Source organism: Nasonia vitripennis, chromosome 2 (genome assembly GCF_009193385.2).
Source record: "Nasonia vitripennis strain AsymCx chromosome 2, Nvit_psr_1.1, whole genome shotgun sequence".
NCBI classification, from domain to species: domain Eukaryota; kingdom Metazoa; phylum Arthropoda; class Insecta; order Hymenoptera; family Pteromalidae; genus Nasonia; species Nasonia vitripennis.
In genome coordinates this window covers 985,849-1,001,738 of record NC_045758.1, presented here as the reverse complement: position 1 = coordinate 1,001,738, position 15,890 = coordinate 985,849, and the positions used below count along the sequence as shown (strand labels likewise).

The window sequence follows — 15,890 nt, the reverse complement described above, 5'->3', positions numbered from 1 at the left end:
TTTAATAACACACGCAATAAAGATATCGAGAAAACGTGTCAATATGTGCTCGGACGAGCCTGCCTTTTCTCTCATATATATAGCCGCGCGCGAGGACTTTGTGCGTTGTGCGGCGCATAGGTCGATCAATCATTTACATTTTTAGAGGAGGAAAAAAGCCCGCGCGCGCTGAATTTTAACGCGAGGAGCGGTGAGATAAAAACATTTTCCGTATTTTGCGTCTATAAAAGCCTCGGACTGCTCGGCAGCTCCGACACACTGAATTGTTTATGCGCGCGACGAGTCGCTGTAATATTAAATTAGCTTAAAAGCGGCAGCGGGAAATCGCTCAAAATTCTAACTAGAGGTAATGAGCCCGTACGCGGAAAAAGACGCTTTTCCGCGTATAAATGTCGTTCTGCTAACCGCCTCGCAGTTTTCCCGGTATGTTTATAAAGTTAACCGGCTTCGAAGGCAGCTCCCCCACCAAAACACTCACCTGTGGCGTACATGCCGGCGGCGCGTCGCTGCTCGCCGGCGGCTTCCTCCACGAGCAGCAGTTCCACCATCGGGCTTTGTTGTTGTTGTTGTTGTTGTTGATCCTGTTGATGCTGCTGCTCCGGGTCACGCTGTTGTCATACGCGCCGCCAGAGCCGCAGCTGCTTCGTCACCGAGCCAGCGTCCAGGTTGGGCGAGAGGCTCAGGCTCATCACGAAAACGGTCGGCGTGTAGATCGGTGGAGTCGGAATTTTAGACAACTGATACGTCTTCCTCTTATTCGGGGCGGCTTCGAGGAATGCGTTACGTTTTTCTCTTCTTGGGAGGTTAATAGCGAGGCATTGTGCTTATACTGTTTGTGTTTACAATATAGGTTCACTCGCGCGCGGTTACCTCTCGGGGTATAGGCTACTTATTAGCGATGGGATAAACTTTAGCACTCGCGCCGCGCACTTCTCTCTTCGCCTGTGTGTTTGTGTGTATTTATGCACTTACAGCACACTCCGCTCTCTCTCTCTCTCTGCGGATGATTTCAGCGGACTAAAATGCAGAACAACGCGGGGCGGAGGGGGGGGGGGGGTACAGAGAGTGGTATAGGTGTCGGGTTCGCGCTGTTTTCGCGGAAAGGACGTAAGCGGATAAGCTTGAATGAGCGAGCTGCACTGTACACACGTATGGTATATTATGCACCACGCGAGCGTGGGCAGTCGCACGCACTGTAGCGCGTTATCCTGCGGCGAGTCACTTCTTCTCCTCCGGTTTCTTCCGTGATCCCCCTACGCGGTCTGACGTATGCGTACGTTTTTTTTATTCAAGTATGCAGCTCGTATCTTCCTTTTTTTGCATCGACGAGTCGCAGCTTCTCCGAAAACACGCGAGTGTATCCGTGCGGATGCGCATGAATCTCACGAAGAAAAAAACACGCGCGCACGCGCACACACACACGCACACACACACAGAGAAACAGTTCACTATCACCAGAGTCACAGCAAAATCTCGAGCGAACTTACATCAGAAAAGCCAGCGCACTGATTCACTTCTATCGCGCGAGTGCAAGTATAAGAGCACGAGAGAGAGAGAGAGAGATAAAGCTTCAGCAGCGCTGTGCGTATGCGCGAGTGATGTAGCGTTGCCGGCGCGCGACACGCGAATGCCGACGAACGGCGCAGTCCGCGAATGCGTAGCTCCGGAGGAGCGCCACGTGGTGGTCAAAGGTCGCCCCCTCCTGCCTCTCTCATATGTATAGATATGTCTACTCTCTCTCTCTCTCTCTCTCTCTCTCTCTCTCTCTCTCTGATGGGGAGAGGGATACATCATGGTGCGACTTTGTTGCGGCGCGCCGACGCGGACTTTGGGGAGCTATGAGTAGCACCATGAGCTTTTCCCCCGGGAAGGAATGTAGGAAGGATGCGCAGTGTGTATAGCTCTCGGTCGTTGACCTTGTGTGTGTATAGGTGCAACAACACACAAAGGTGGAGATTGATTTTTTTATTCAAGCGCAGACGAGGAAAGTTGAATGCCGATTTCGATCTGCGCCGTAACGATAATATTTTGATCGGCCTCGTTGGATCGAGGAAAATTTCGAGGAAAATTTGGTAAACATCGTACCGGGTGATTCGAGGCGATGAATGGGAATAACGCGCGGAAATTAAGTTTCGCTTTTCTGACAGAGAGCGCGAAAGCTTTATCATCTCAATTATAATCTGCGCATCGGATAAAGCTGCAGCGACCCGAGAGATATAAATTCCGAATCCTTTGGCAAATATTACGATAACGAATTATACACACTCTCTCGAATCTCGAGAAATAATAATCTTGTTACGAGCGAAAAAGAATTTTTTATCGTCGTTCCAACAAAAGCGAGCATTGTGTGCATACCGTGTAAACAATATTTTCGGTATTTGTAATATGAACGCTCGTACACAATGAAGGATCTCGCGTCTATTATACGCGGTATGGAATTTACGCGTCTCAAATTGACTTGATTTATATTCGATTGATCCTACGATATCGAGCGAATGAATAATTTCCTCTCTCCCTCTTTTTTTCGAGCATTACATATATAAATTGCTCTCTATAGGCGTCCAGCTTATTCAATAAATTTTCCGCGTAATACTTCGAACACAACTGCCGTAAAGGCGGCTTTTATACTCGGTCATAAAAATTATGACCAGTTTTATGTACCCCTCGTACGCGCACACTATATAGGTACATGCGTATACAGACAGTATAATATTATCGGGGGCTTTTGGTTGAAGCACACGGAGCTCGGGCGAAAATTTTTAAAAGCCAGCTCTACGCAGTCGTGTACGAAGTGGGCGTGAAAGTGCATCGGTGCAGCCGATGAAATTACAACGTTATACATGACGACGACGACGACGACGATAGCGTATCTGTAAAAACATCGGCGAAACTGGCGCGCCGGCGGCAATTAAACTCATTCTTCCGACCTTCTTTTTCGAATTATTTTTTATCGGCAATATTATTGCGACACTTAAGCTAATACCCGGCAATTTTCGAGCGCTTTCGCAGCTTTAAAGCGCCGCCTCTGGTATACTACACATTACGCGACTGTTCTAACACATATTCGCGTCGCGCGCGTGCGGAAAGAAGAAGAAAAGCTTCCACTACTCCATCGTTCGTATGTCACCGCAGAGGATAATCCCGCCTTTCATTATGCAGCGATATGCAAAACGGCTTATTACACTTTATATATATATAGACGTATACAATATAATGCGTCCGGGGGCTTTTAAAAAAATTGCACTGCGCCCGAGCGCCGCGCGTGACTTGCGTTATAACGACCACGACTACGACGAGAAACAGGTGTGCGCTGCAATCGAACTATTATACTGCAACATTGTGTCGGACGTTTCATGCGCGCAGCAGTAAAAAGTCGGCCGATTAATCAAAAGTCCCGCGCGCAAAAAAAAAAAGCTCGCGGGTCGCACACGTGCTTCCGCCCATGATACAACATATATATATATAACGCGGCAGCTGTCCTCGCTCCATAGTATACGCGCGCGTGTGTGCGTGTGTGTGTGTGTGGCGCGTCACACATTTTTCCCGCGCATCCGTTACTGATACATTCGCTCGCGGTATCAGCGATTTCGAGCCTACACGAGAGCAGCGATAAGAGCATCCACTTGTGCGCGATGCACAAGCCTAACGCTATCTCTCTTCCTTCCCGAGAAGATACAGCAAAGCGTACAGAGAGCGACGGCGTTTAAACGATGAAAAGTCAAGTCTGTGTACTCGTGATGATTCCGCGTAATCGAATTCGCCATTCCGTGCGCCCCATTTTTCGACGGATGTATATGTATATACCGAAGCGCGTAAATCTACTCGATTCGTTATATTTGCAAATATACGCGATAGAGAGATAGCCGCGTAATCTTTCTGCGTAATGCGATCTTATAGTGACTAATTGCAAAACGCGCGCCAACTTTTCTTTAACTCGAATAATGAAAACACGCGCCGCGGATTATCAGCTTTCAACTGACCCGTCGCACTCTGCGCCGAGAGAGCCGACGCGATAAAAGAGCGCTTTGTGTCTACACGATTCGCGCTTCAACGGAATGAATGAGAAAAAAAAAAAAAAAACTGTCAAAGATCGGAGATACAGCTTTTTTTACCCTACGCGTATATTATACGTACAAAGCTCGTATAAACGACGATGCTTATCATCGGCGGCGAAGAGGCTGCTCGCAAAAAAAAAAAGTGGAAAAATACTCCATTAATAGCCTCATCGTCTGATCCCTCCGCTTGTTTTTACCGCCGCGCGTAAAGCGCTTCTTCCGCATCTTTATAATACAACGTCTTCGCACACACACACACACACACTCTGGTCTGTGTAACGTAAAGAGCGCGAACCGAAATCGGTCCAGCAGCGGCTTATCGTTAACGAAGCCTCGTGAACTTGCCGCCGCCAAGGACTCGTGACCGCAAGGGCGTGATAGATTTGCGGAAATAGCGCAAGTGTGTGTGTGTGATGCTGATTGTAACGTATATGCTCTACGCGACGTGACTCACAGAGTCTGTGCGCGGGGGAGGCTATATATAAGTATATCGCTTTTGAGAGGTCTTTAAAATAGAATTTTTCGCTGGAAGTGGAGCGCGCGCTCTCGTTTCATCATTCGAGGTCAGAGCGATGATTTATGCTTATCCAGAATCGGAGAAGCGCCGGTGTGGGTATGAATTTTTTAGGGTAAAATTATAATTCAACGCCGCAATTGTAGAAAGAGGTTTTGACGACGACAAAGTGGCACTCCTTTCCTCGAATTCGTCGATCGTTCCCTTTGTGCGCGACAATTAAAATTTACGGCGTAATTCGTCGATCGTTCCCTTTGTGCGCGATAATTAAAATTTACAGCGTAGTAGAGCCGTTAATGAAATTAAAAATTAACGTCATTGATCGAAGCGTATACGCGTGTTCCATCCGATACCCTTAGGACAAAGAATTCACAGTAGCCGTTCGAGTGGCACTCCTTTCGAGTAGGCCCTGTACGTTCTCTTTGTGCGCGTCGCTCAGCCGAAATAGGAGGAAAAAAAAAAATTCGATCTCATCTGATCTACCAGATTCCAACGATGTACGCCGTAAGTTTTTTCACTTTGAGCGAGTGAATTTTCGCTCTCCCTCAGTCCAGTTTCTCGCTAACGATCTCGAGAGCTGGTGTCGATAGAATTAATCTTTCAACGGACGCTTTTTCACATCGGAAAAAAACGACGGCTGTCTATACAATGTATGATTGCTGCAGCTCATATCAACGGCACTTTGGATTATCGATTTGAAATTTTTCGAATTAACGAATAAACCCTATCGTCTCTCGATCTAACACGACGGAGTTATTCCCCGCACTATACACTATCATTATTGCATAATTGTATTATCGCTCGTGATATTCTCTCGTGTTCGCTCGTCGAAAAATTCATTACGCGATCGCGTGAGAAAAATTTTGACGCAAATTTTTTCGCGGATTCTAATCCGATGGACTCGAACTAATTCGGCGTTGACGGACAATTTTAGAGAGCGATTTATGAATTTATTAACGCGCGTGTACGTTCCCGCGCTCCGCGTATATGCGGGCTCCCGATGGCTTTTGTAATCAAGGTTAATTAAACTTTTCGACGTACGTGTGCGCGCGTAAACCGCGCGCGGGACATTATGGAGTTGATTGCTTTCCGGCGTAGTCAATTGCGTGCGTTTGTAACGCGTAGGGATTTTAAATTAAAACTCGATTCGGGATAATCGTTATATCCTCGTATATTACACGGCAGTATTGAAATAGTCGCGACGATAAAGCGGGATATACAGTATAACGACGCATCGCGATAAATAGAGAAGCGCGCGCTCGTATCATTGAATACAAAAAAAAAACGCGGCAGAAGTTCTCCGTGCATTATTACGGATCGAGTATCGCCCCTCGCGTATAGGCACACGGGTATTATATCGACCGATCGTGAGGCTTTATTTATTAATCGCGTTCGCCACGGCCACGTATACGCGTTTACGCAGTAGGCGAAGCTTCTTCTTCTTCTTCTTTTTCTTCTTCGTGAGCGATTCTTAGCGGAACTAGATAGTTTCCAAGCGTGACAAGCGCACGAGTCAAACTTTCAAGTTTATACTTATTGTACCAAACATTTGTATTTCATGATATAACTGTAGTATGAAGTTGTGTACTTTTTTTCTGACGCAGAAAATTACGTTTATCTTATACTGGCTCCCAAGTTTCGCAAGATCATGTCTGCAATGATGCGCGCAATAACGTCTCAATCGAATTAATCGGTCATCTATAAATGGGCGAACAAAGAAGTCGCGAGACCTTGAAAGTTCTCTGCTATTATAACGAACTAGATATTATAACGCTTGGCTACCTATAGCCTAAGGTGTCATCGGCACCCCGTCGTGCGCGCGATAACCAAAGGGTTCGCGAAAAAGACAAGTCCATATAGCATTCGCGGTACGAGGCAGTGAGTAATTCTAGAGACTGCTATTGTACACTCGCAATTCTATCCTTCTTTTTCGAGCCATTAGCGGCTCTTTTGCGAGGCTTATAATTTTTGACCGATTCCCCGTAATAATCTCCTTCTCGTCTCTTCTATAAATATTTTGATCTATGGCTTTTCGTTGTAATAGCAGTGTAAAGCGCATAGCATTCGGTACACACCGCGGACTCGACGCATCGTCTATTCACTTTGGATATTTGTTGCAGCCCCGCGCGCACATAAGATAATGACATCCAGCGGCTTTTTATTAGATAATGTCGTGCATTTAGAGCCGCGGAAAAGTTCTTCTATTCAGCTCTCTCTCTCGCTCGCTCGCTCGCTCGCTCGCGCGCGCGCGATACAGTGGACAGTAGAGACACAGTGTACGATGTGTATTTTTTATACCCTTTGTGCGCGGTGCAGCTCACCTCTCGGCGTTTATAGACTCTCGGTCGCAGACGACAGGCTATTTTTTTGTTTTTTCATCAATTCTCAATCAGGATCGCGAGGTTTAAGAATAGACGAGTGCTGCTTTAATTGAGAATAGTCTATGATCTCTTTTCGATGCGATATCGCTTTATTATTTTAATCGCACATTCAATTTGCACGAGATTGACGAGCTTCTGCTCCGATTACGATTTAACAGCGGCTGAAATGAAATATTGAATTATCTGTACGACTGGCTTTTTTAAATTCGCGTCAATTCGTAATGCGACGCGCGCATCGATTGGCCTCGAACGAGACTGTAATGAGGTGAAGAGTTCACGCGCGGATTTATCTCCTACTCGAGTCCGTTCCAGCAATTAGCCCAAATCCTGCACGGAAAATAAAAATTAAAAAAAAAACGAAGGCGAGAGTTTTCGTGTTTACGCGTGTACTATACGTATCGGCCTATAGCAGTGAAACGCCAATATCACGCGGCCACGTAGCAGCCCTGCGGATGGAGGGTGCAAGCATATCGGGACGAAGGTATATCGTCGATCGCGGCACCTCTCGCCTAATGCCATGTCATTTACCTGTCTCTACTCTCTTTCGTTTCCGCCGCGCGCGCGCGCGCGAGAGAGAGAGAGAGAGATACATACTCGCGCGAGCTAGGGATATAATGCTTTCTCAATTACGTTTTGATCGCCGTTTCCGGAGAATAGTGCTGGTCGTCTACTGCCTTTATCGGATAGGTGTGTTGTTGGATCTCTCTTTGTTCTTTCTTGCGTCACTGCTGCTGCTGCTGCTGCTGCTGCTGCTGTTGAGGGCTTAGAAAAGAACGAGAAATGTTATGAAAGATTCTTGGATTTTATTGAACGGTCGGATATTTACAAAAATTACAGTGCACAGTCGCTTCTCGATGAGGCATGTACTTATTGCGTTTATGGTTCGCAACGAAATTCGTCACGCTTGTGGAAATCATATTGTATATGTTTGTAGGCAAAAGCGGAGAAAATACGCGATTTTACGAATTTGTAGAGACAGAATCAAAGAGCAGGCTAACGAGATATAGGAAGCCCATTCTCCTTTTAGCCGACAACTCAAAAGCACGGACTTTTTGCGGCGCTTATAACTCGGCAAAAGTAACTTCTGCGCGAATCCTGTTTACGACGGCGAGCAACTTTTTATTAGACGTAAAAGCTTTTGTTTTCCCGCCGCGAATCATAAGATAATAGCCCGCTCGGACAATAACAGCGGATACGTTCGGTTATCTCGTTCGGAAAACATCTCTCATAGCTAAAGCGGAAGAGCGCAGTTTCGCGATTCAATTAAGATTAAAATAGGGAAATACCCTCATTAAGCTGGCATCTTTGAAAAATAAAAAAGAATCACAGCCGTCCAGCTCGACGGGCGATCGATGCTGCTGCTGCTGCTGCTGCATGGCAAAGTCTCGTTGCCCGATTTGTATCGAACAAACAGGCGATAAAGGGGAGGCGATACTCCGTGTCTGCTTACGTTCCCTTTAGCGTGTAGAGCCAGTTGACAGTCGACGGAGGCTCGGATCATCCCTGGAATGGCATATCTCTCCGTCTTGAGATCCTCTGAAATTTCGATTCGGTTAGATTGTTATTATCGCGTGCAATATCATGCGGTCGAGCGCCAAAGTGCGCTCGTCCTTCTAGAGCATAACACACAGGCGATGGATCGCGCTGGAGGTGCAGTCTCTGTTTGACGGGGCATTCCGAGAGCTAATGGATCGGTGAGCCGGATTTGTTTGGACAGGAATTTTCGAGGTTAGTCGAGCGATGGGGGGAATCTCGGTTGAGCAACGCTTCCAAACGCACACGACGAGCGTGAAAACGAATCGCAGTTTGCAGTGGGCATATTAAATATTGGCTGTGAGAGGACTTTGGCGAAAAAGATCGAAATGAAGTCGGCCTCGCGGATGAGCGCGAGGGCGACGGAGGGAAAGTCGAGGGTTTCCAGCAGCCGATCGAACAAATTCCCACCGGGCGAGTACGGCATTCACACGGCCAGGGAGTGCGATCAGCTGCTCAAGAACAGGGCCATTCATCCGAAGGAGGCGAGTACGATGGATGGCGACGATCTTTTATCAACGCAGGCGTAACGACTGTAGTAAAAAAGTAAAAAAATTCGCGCAGGTCACGCGAGTACCGGAAAAGGAGGGTTACCGAAAGCTCCTGGTCCCGTCGAAGGAGCCCACGGTGCACCCGAAAATCATCACGAGTTCGGAACTCTCGAGTCTCGTGGAGCGCAGCCACATCCCCACGAAGGAGGAGAGGGAGGCGGCCCTCGCCGCTGCTGAACGCGAGAAGGAGCGCTTATTGCGGTAAGCTCACACGTTCACCGTATAAACGAATTACTTCCCGCGTGACAAACGGAAAACGAATCAGGGAGAGCATGGCGCGCAAGGAGGCGATCCGGCAGATGGACCTGCGCCGCAGTCGCGAGAAGCAGGGCCGGATGAGCGACGTCGAGGAGGAGTCGCGTCAGCGGACGCTGCACCTGCTGCAGCGCGCCCGGGACCTCAAGCTCGAGCAGGAGGAGGAGGTCAAGAGGTGCAACAAGCTCATCCTCGAGACCAAGTGTCGAGCCGTCCGCGACGCCCAGGTAGACCCGCGATCGAGCCTTGCGTGAGAGAGGAGCGCGAGTGATCCGACGGGAATTTCCCCTGCGCAGATAGCCGAGAAGAAGCTCCTCGAGCGCCAGTACGCCGCCGAGGAGCAGCGCATAAACAAGCTCGTGGAGGAAGAGCGCATCCGAGCATTGCGCCTCGAGGAGGAGAAGGAGCGCGAGCGCGCTTCCCGCCAGCAGAACTTCGCTCAACTGCTGAAGGAGCAGATCTTGGAGAACGAAGAGGAGCGCCTGCTCGAGCAGGAGCGCAAGCGCGAGGAGAGCCGGCTGCTGAACCTCAACAGCCTGGCGCAGCAGGAGGCCGAGTTGGCCAGGATGAAGGAGAAGGAGGCGGAGCACGAGAAGGCCAGGAGGGAGTTCATCGAGAGCAACGAGCAGCTCAAGCACTTCAAGCAGATGGAGAAGGAGGAGAGCAAGATCATGGAGATGAGGTAAGTAGTGCTGCCCAGGCTCGTTCCAGACCTGCTGAGCTCCTTAGGCCTTTTCAGGATACAAGAGTTCCACCGGGAGAAGGCGGAGCGAGCGGCCAAGGCTGCCGAGGAGATACGCCAGGAGAATCTCCGCAGGGAGCGCGAGAAGGACCGCCTGGCCGAGCAAGCTCTGCAAGCTCGCCAGCTCCAGGCCCAGATAGACGAGCTGAATGCCACGCGAATACAGGAGGAGGTCAGTCGCGAGTGGAGGAGGAGGGAAAAGGCGGAGGCGATGAAGCGCTTGGAAAACCAGAGGAAACTGCGCAGCGTCAGGGACCAGCAGATCAACAGCAAGATGCAGATGCAGGCCATGGAGATCGAGCGCGAGAAGAAGGAGTTCGACAAGATCCTCGCGTTGCAGAAAGAGGCGCTCTGCAGAGAGGAGAAGGAGAGGGAGAAAAAGCGCAGACAGGCCCTCGTGCACAGGAGCGAAATTTTGAAGCAGGTAACGCCTCGTTTCGAAGAGCTAGCTTCTCTTGGCGCATCGAGAGACTGATGCAATTTCTCCGTACAGGTGAACGAGAAGGAGAAAGACAAGATAGTCTCGCGACAGAGGATGTTCGAGGAGGGCGTCGCCATCAAAGCCGAGACCGACCAGCGCAAGCGACAATTGCGCGAGGCCATGGAGCGCAAGTGCCAGGAGATGAGGGAGAACAAGGTGCCGGACATGTACATAAACGAAGTCAAACGCATGATCGAGAATAGCAAATAAAGATCGTAACGGAAACGAACTGCCTGAACCTGTGATCGTTTGGTCCATCACTTCCACAACATAACGACGCTTGGGTCCCGCTCGACGATCTCCTCGATCTGAGCCGCGGACTGGCCGGTGCTGCAGCAGATCTCGTCGAGGCTGAACGAGCCGGTGAAGTACTTGTATATAGGATTGCTGCGGCCCTCGTCGCTCGAGCCACCCGGCAAAAGGATAGGATACTAGAAAATTCAAATTTTTCATAATCGTTATTTTTGCTCAAGCATTTTGAAAGACTTGCTGCTCTGAATGTCGTACCTTGTATACCCTACGAATGAGTCCCTCGATCAGTCCAAACTGCACAAGCCTCCTTTCATTGATCCTCAGATTCTGGGGGCTGAGCCTCTGGCACAGATCCCTCATACTGCTTCCGTAAGTCATGCTTGCATACATTCTGTAGATGTCCCTCAGGTAGGCTGGTTGTCTAGCTGATGAATCAATAAAGCTCTCGTTGGATACCTTATCTCAGTAGTTTGTTTCAGACCGAAAAATGTACAAAACGGAAACCTACGTGATTTCGAAGTGTACCCAATGCATCGCTGTTGTAAATTTACATCTTCGGCAAGTTCCTTCAATTTGGGAGTTGTTGAGTAGACGTTACTGTACTGGAATATTGGAATAAGTGTAACTACTCCATAATATCTGTAATTGAGAGAAATGGGAATGATTAAAGAGCCTGCTTTTAAATTCAAAACATAAGCTAGTGAACATCTTACACAAGGTTTTGTACACAGCTTTTAACAAGATTGTTCTCCACGTCTGCTTCTGCTGCTATGCGAGCTACGTGGTTAAAGCCGTCTATGTAAGGCAAAACTTGCTGGGTAGTCAGATCCCACTGATCGCTGTGAAATGCTTCCCGGCCTTCTAGGAATATTGGCACTTGATGATCGTGAACTGGCTTTGGCTCGGGAGCTAACCTCACAACTTTTAAATGAGATGTCATAGTTCCCTCTGAAATTAATGTTCAGTTAATATTTCGTCCAAATAAATATAAAAATAAATTTCTCACCTGTTAGAGTACACATTTTGTGCATATTTAGATCATGCAAGACTTGCCTCAACATTTCTGAGAGCCTGGTCTTGTCCTCCGAGGCAGACAAAAAGCAGTTCTCGATCTCTAATGCCATCTACCCAAGAAAATAAGACATTATAGCTGCTTTTTCTGAGCAGTGTATTCAGTTATTCAGGATAATAAAAATAGTTTACCAAGAAATCTGACATCTTCTTAACAACCGGCTCATAGTGAACGGTTCTCGCTTCCGCATCGCAGACGAAACAGAGGTTAAAATAGAATGCATTTCTCGCGTACTTTTTGTTGTCGATTTTGACTGGAAATCCCAAAATCTTGTAGTCCTTCAGTGTTCTAGATAAAAGTATTTTACAATTATGTAAAATATAAAGGAGTAAACCGCAAAGTAGATTGCGTAAACGATCATAAAAGGTTCGCGGAGATATCGGCCGATCATCGTGCTCTCGTCAGCGTGAGTTTACGCGATTTACTGTCGCACGAATATACTTAATAGCATTGGAAGAAGAGGGGGAGATTTGGCATCCCTGTGTGTGTGTTGGACCACGTAGACACACTATAGGTATATACACACGTATAGGTTAGATACTGTTGCGCATATATAGATATACACGATGATCCGCGAATATAACCCCACACATTGGTGCAACAATGAAAATACAAACACTGTGATTGTACTCCTCTGAAGCTGAGCCTTCGGTATGATGTAGACGCTGACATTGTCGAAAATGTCTTTCGATATGAAATTATCAGGTACCTGTAATGAGCAAATCAACCATGAAGACGGTTTGTTGTTTTTCTGCTCCAAAATGCCATCAGCTGATAGCTTGCGGTCTTAGTACTATGCCGGGATAAACGAACGATACATTTCTGAGGTTTGGCTCTAATTGCTTTTGGTATGAATAAATTGTCGATGGCAACGACAAACTAACCTGACAAGTAATTTTTGGACCAGCTGTCGGGTGAAATTCGGAGAAAAAGATACAGCGAATCGGCCCCTCTTGACCCGTGTCCTCCGCATTTGTCGCGGGAAAAGACATATTTTCCTTTGTCATTTAGTCCGGCGATGACTATCACACCTTTTTAGGTACAGATATTTTTTCATGACAAATGTTCCACTCCTTTCTCCCAATTAGGGTGATCAGCTCCTAACCATCTACCCAAAAGTGTTCCACTTTGATCTCGCTCTGCGAGCCGTCGCGAGCAGGCGCGAGCGCAGACGCGAGCTTCTCTGCGGATAATAGAGGAGGCTTATGACGGTCGCAAGACCTCTTGCGCGACTGCCTCAGAGTGCGGACGCGCAGCGTTTCTCCGCAACGACTCAACAAGTAGATCTTATCTTATATGGGGGTGTAAACGTGCGCAAGGCGAGTTTTTGTGAATATCGGCTTTTTATTTTCACCGCAATAGCGTATAAAATTTGAGAAGTAAATTTAACAAATTTTAATAAAAATTCTGTAGCAAATATTAATGTGCATTTATAAAATATATATATATATATATCCAAATTGTAAAATCTAGCGTTATTTACAATTATTATGCAATGAATTGTGCGAGTTCATAATATTAGTACATCTATCCAACTCCGTGATAAATTATGCATACAACAGGAATAAGGTGTTGCATAAGCTTACAGTTTTCAATACTGAGATTATATCAAAGTACTGTCATCAGTTTAGAATAAAAAATTATTATGCAAAATTAATTTTTAGCAGGTTCAGTAGTTGGATCTTTCTTTTTAACAATGCTGAATAACTTTCTAAATACTTCTGGTCCATTCCAGTAACCTCTGAAAGTTCAATGGAGTAATTAAAAAAGTTGCCTTTGAAAATTGTTCACATAAATAAGTTAAAATAATAAAAATACGAACTTGAGCATCAAATTCCAGTATAAAAATGGGAAAAAGTACTTTTTCAAAAGATACATAGAAAATAATTCCTTGCTCTGATTGACTGGAAAAGTTTCCCTTGGTGTCAAATTATAATCGAATTCGGCAAGTATACATTTTCCAGGTGCGGTAACCAGTGGACATGATGCATAGCCATTATAAACAGCCTTACTCTCTTTTCCAGATATATTAGCCATTATATTTTTGTAAAGAACTTTACTTTGTGAAGCTGAAAATACCAATAGTAAGTTACAACTACATTGACCAAACCATCAATCTATTTCGACCAATTACCTATTGCAGCCATTGTTTTAGAGTTAGGTGTATTAGTGCAGTCTCCAAGACCATAAATATTTTTGAATTTATTATGCTGCAGAGTTTTCGCATTGACATCAAGGAAACCAGCATCATTGGTTAAAATTTTATTTTGTTTCAAAACCTCTGGTGGTCCCATTGGAGGTGTTACATGAAGCATGGAATACTGAAAATAAAAATACTCATAAATACTCATAAATTTAATTTAAAAAATCTCACTTTATCATAAATTACATACATTTATAGTAAACTTATATTCTGGTTTTGCCAGATCTTGAAATACAGCTTCTTTTTTATCAGGCCTTATTTCAATAAGATTAGTTTGCACATTGACTTGAATGTTACGCCTATTACAAACACCCCAAAGTGCATCAGCATATTTTTTAACTCCAAAAATGACTGGCAAACTTGTGTTGTAAATGACATTAACCTTATCCCTTTTCTTCTTCTGTTAAACAATTAATGTATTTTTTATTGCAAGAAGAAAAATTCAAGTTTTTATAATAATTTCAACTTACACGAGCCCAGTAATCTTCAGATAAGTAAACAATCTTTTGAGGAGCTCCAGGGCATTTCACGGGTGTATTAGGAAATGTGAATAGGGCATTTCCTTCTTTCGTATTCTTTATCTTACCAAAAACGTTTGAAACTGTGTCAGGGCCGTAAATAGAGCAGACTTGTGAGTTTGGATTTTTCAAACCCTCCACTAGTCCAGGTAACTATAAAAGATCAGTAATGGTATAAAATTAATGATTTCTTTATCAGAACAACATTATAATGGATATTAATTTACCTTATCCCAATACAGCTCTAAGCCCATTGCAACAATCATCAGTTCATATTGCACAATATCCCCATTACCAGTTTTTACCTTATTTTCATTTGGCTGAAAAGATATAACTTTATCTTTGAGCCACTGAGCATTCTCAGGTAAACAGTTTTTCATTGGTTTTTTACACGAGTCAAATGATTTAATTCCCCCTCCTATCAAGGTATACAAAGGTTGATAATAATGTACCTAGACAATAAAAAACCTCAAGATTTTATAAAAAAAAATTTTCCAAAATTGAAGTTCCTTGATAAAAAAAAGTAAGCATACCTCACTAGGTTCAATAACTATTACATGGTTTGGCTTCTTATCAAATTTTTTAGACAACTTTGCAGCCATGGTACAACCACCGGTACCACCACCAATGACCAAAACTTTGCATCTATTATAAAAATTCATCACTTAAATAATTCAACAGAGAAAATTATAGAAATGATACCACTACTGTGTTAATAAATAAGTACTCACGTATGATGGGCATATCTTACAACTCTTACAACTTTGGGAATAGTTGTAATCCTTGATATTGATAATATATTACAGCTTAATGTACTATACATGATTATCTATAGTATTAATTTCCAAATCTGTGAATAAATTTACGAAAACCCTTTAATATATGACCAAAAAATAAAAAACGTAATAAATAGTTATAGGTTATAACTAATTATCATAACTGTTATCATAACAAACTGTAAAAATAATTGGTATAAATACATAAACCGATTGTCGGTGTAACATTACTAGTTCAGAAAAATAAAAAATTAAATGCAATAAATACTTCATGGCAAAAAAGACATATAGTTATAAAAAAATATTGTTTATGTATAATTTAACCTCAATTCACAGGCTTACATACGTATAAATATAGAAATAAAGCAATTTCACAACAAACTCTTTTACAGTGTAAAGGGCACAATAAATACTATTTAACAGTACAGCAACTGTTTAAAAATGATAATATCACAACTTTTGCTTGTTTGCCAACACATCAGCTGTCATATATATGTATAGGCTATCTTCTTTGCGCTGCAACTGATGGCCGCACCGCAGTCACACGATCGAAACTA

The 15,890-nt window shown here is 44.8% G+C and overlaps 4 protein-coding genes across 18 annotated transcripts in view; 1 reads left to right on the top strand and 3 right to left on the bottom strand.

The window, feature by feature from the left end:
* Positions 1-7,694, bottom strand: part of LOC100680197 (myb-like protein Q) — a 30,393-nt gene extending 22,699 nt beyond the window's left edge. For 2 of the 7 annotated variants that reach the window (XM_008218233.4, XM_031922829.2), the window contains exon 1: positions 479-1,695. In XM_008218233.4, the coding sequence (XP_008216455.1) occupies positions 479-548 (70 nt within the window). In that variant the 5' untranslated portion in view covers positions 549-1,695. Of the gene's footprint in view, positions 1-478; positions 7,112-7,580 lie in introns of those variants that run through there. The other 5 variants (XM_032597415.1, XM_016984191.3, XM_008218231.4 and 2 more) reach the window with 3 other exon arrangements.
* LOC100119909 (cilia- and flagella-associated protein 45-like) lies at positions 7,105-11,224 on the top strand. Of its 3 annotated transcripts, none has more exons than XM_008218224.3 (7): positions 8,091-8,678; positions 8,763-8,968; positions 9,048-9,235; positions 9,300-9,516; positions 9,586-9,971; positions 10,029-10,455; positions 10,525-11,224. In XM_008218224.3, the coding sequence occupies exons 2-7, from the start codon at positions 8,813-8,815 to the stop codon at positions 10,720-10,722; spliced, it is 1,572 nt and encodes a 523-aa protein (XP_008216446.1). In that variant the 5' UTR covers positions 8,091-8,678; positions 8,763-8,812; the 3' UTR covers positions 10,723-11,224. The 3 variants fall into 3 exon arrangements, with proteins under 3 accessions (XP_032453319.1, XP_008216446.1, XP_008216445.1); XM_008218223.3 differs by having other exon boundaries at positions 8,426-8,678; positions 8,756-8,968; XM_032597428.1 differs by having other exon boundaries at positions 7,105-8,968.
* LOC100119877 (GATOR complex protein NPRL2) lies at positions 7,739-13,070 on the bottom strand. Of its 2 annotated transcripts, none has more exons than XM_008218225.4 (9): positions 12,721-13,070; positions 12,454-12,545; positions 11,968-12,124; positions 11,771-11,888; positions 11,478-11,712; positions 11,273-11,403; positions 11,020-11,189; positions 10,743-10,943; positions 7,739-8,486 (listed from the first exon to the last, which is right to left on the bottom strand). In XM_008218225.4, exons 1-8 carry the CDS (start codon positions 12,841-12,843, stop codon positions 10,770-10,772), a joined length of 1,200 nt encoding a protein of 399 aa, XP_008216447.1. In that variant the 5' UTR covers positions 12,844-13,070; the 3' UTR covers positions 7,739-8,486; positions 10,743-10,769. The 2 variants fall into 2 exon arrangements, with proteins under 2 accessions (XP_008216447.1, XP_001603583.1); XM_001603533.6 differs by having other exon boundaries at positions 10,752-10,943; positions 12,721-13,018.
* Positions 13,071-13,165: 95 nt separating this feature from the next.
* On the bottom strand, positions 13,166-15,886 carry LOC100119840 (sulfide:quinone oxidoreductase, mitochondrial). Of its 6 annotated transcripts, none has more exons than XM_032597435.1 (9): positions 15,676-15,886; positions 15,289-15,407; positions 15,091-15,202; positions 14,785-15,009; positions 14,510-14,710; positions 14,230-14,439; positions 13,971-14,157; positions 13,659-13,905; positions 13,166-13,577 (listed from the first exon to the last, which is right to left on the bottom strand). In XM_032597435.1, the coding sequence occupies exons 2-9, from the start codon at positions 15,378-15,380 to the stop codon at positions 13,490-13,492; spliced, it is 1,362 nt and encodes a 453-aa protein (XP_032453326.1). In that variant the 5' UTR covers positions 15,381-15,407; positions 15,676-15,886; the 3' UTR covers positions 13,166-13,489. The 6 variants fall into 6 exon arrangements, with proteins under 6 accessions (XP_032453326.1, XP_001603550.2, XP_008216451.1 ...); XM_001603500.5 differs by having other exon boundaries at positions 15,680-15,884; XM_008218229.3 differs by having other exon boundaries at positions 15,724-15,878.
* Between the last annotated feature and the right edge of the window lie 4 nt (positions 15,887-15,890).

Bases quoted from the DNA above. Each gene is read 5' to 3' on its own strand.
- LOC100119909 (XM_032597428.1), top strand. From the start codon at position 8,813: ATGAAGTCGGCCTCGCGGATGAGCGCGAGGGCGACGGAGGGAAAGTCG. The intron at 9,517-9,585 runs GTAGACCCGCGA...TCCCCTGCGCAG, and splicing joins GAGCCGTCCGCGACGCCCAG to ATAGCCGAGAAGAAGCTCCT. The intron at 9,972-10,028 runs GTAAGTAGTGCT...AGGCCTTTTCAG, and splicing joins AGCAAGATCATGGAGATGAG to GATACAAGAGTTCCACCGGG.
- LOC100119877 (XM_008218225.4), bottom strand. From the start codon at position 12,843: ATGACAAAGGAAAATATGTCTTTTCCCGCGACAAATGCGGAGGACACG. The intron at 12,546-12,720 runs GTTAGTTTGTCG...TGCTCATTACAG, and splicing joins GTCCAAAAATTACTTGTCAG to GTACCTGATAATTTCATATC. The intron at 11,713-11,770 runs GTGAGAAATTTA...CATTAATTTCAG, and splicing joins CAAAATGTGTACTCTAACAG to AGGGAACTATGACATCTCAT.
- LOC100119840 (XM_032597435.1), bottom strand. From the start codon at position 15,380: ATGTATAGTACATTAAGCTGTAATATATTATCAATATCAAGGATTACA. The intron at 14,158-14,229 runs GTATGTAATTTA...TTTTATTTTCAG, and splicing joins AATATAAGTTTACTATAAAT to TATTCCATGCTTCATGTAAC. The intron at 13,906-13,970 runs GTAATTGGTCGA...TGGTATTTTCAG, and splicing joins TAAAACAATGGCTGCAATAG to CTTCACAAAGTAAAGTTCTT.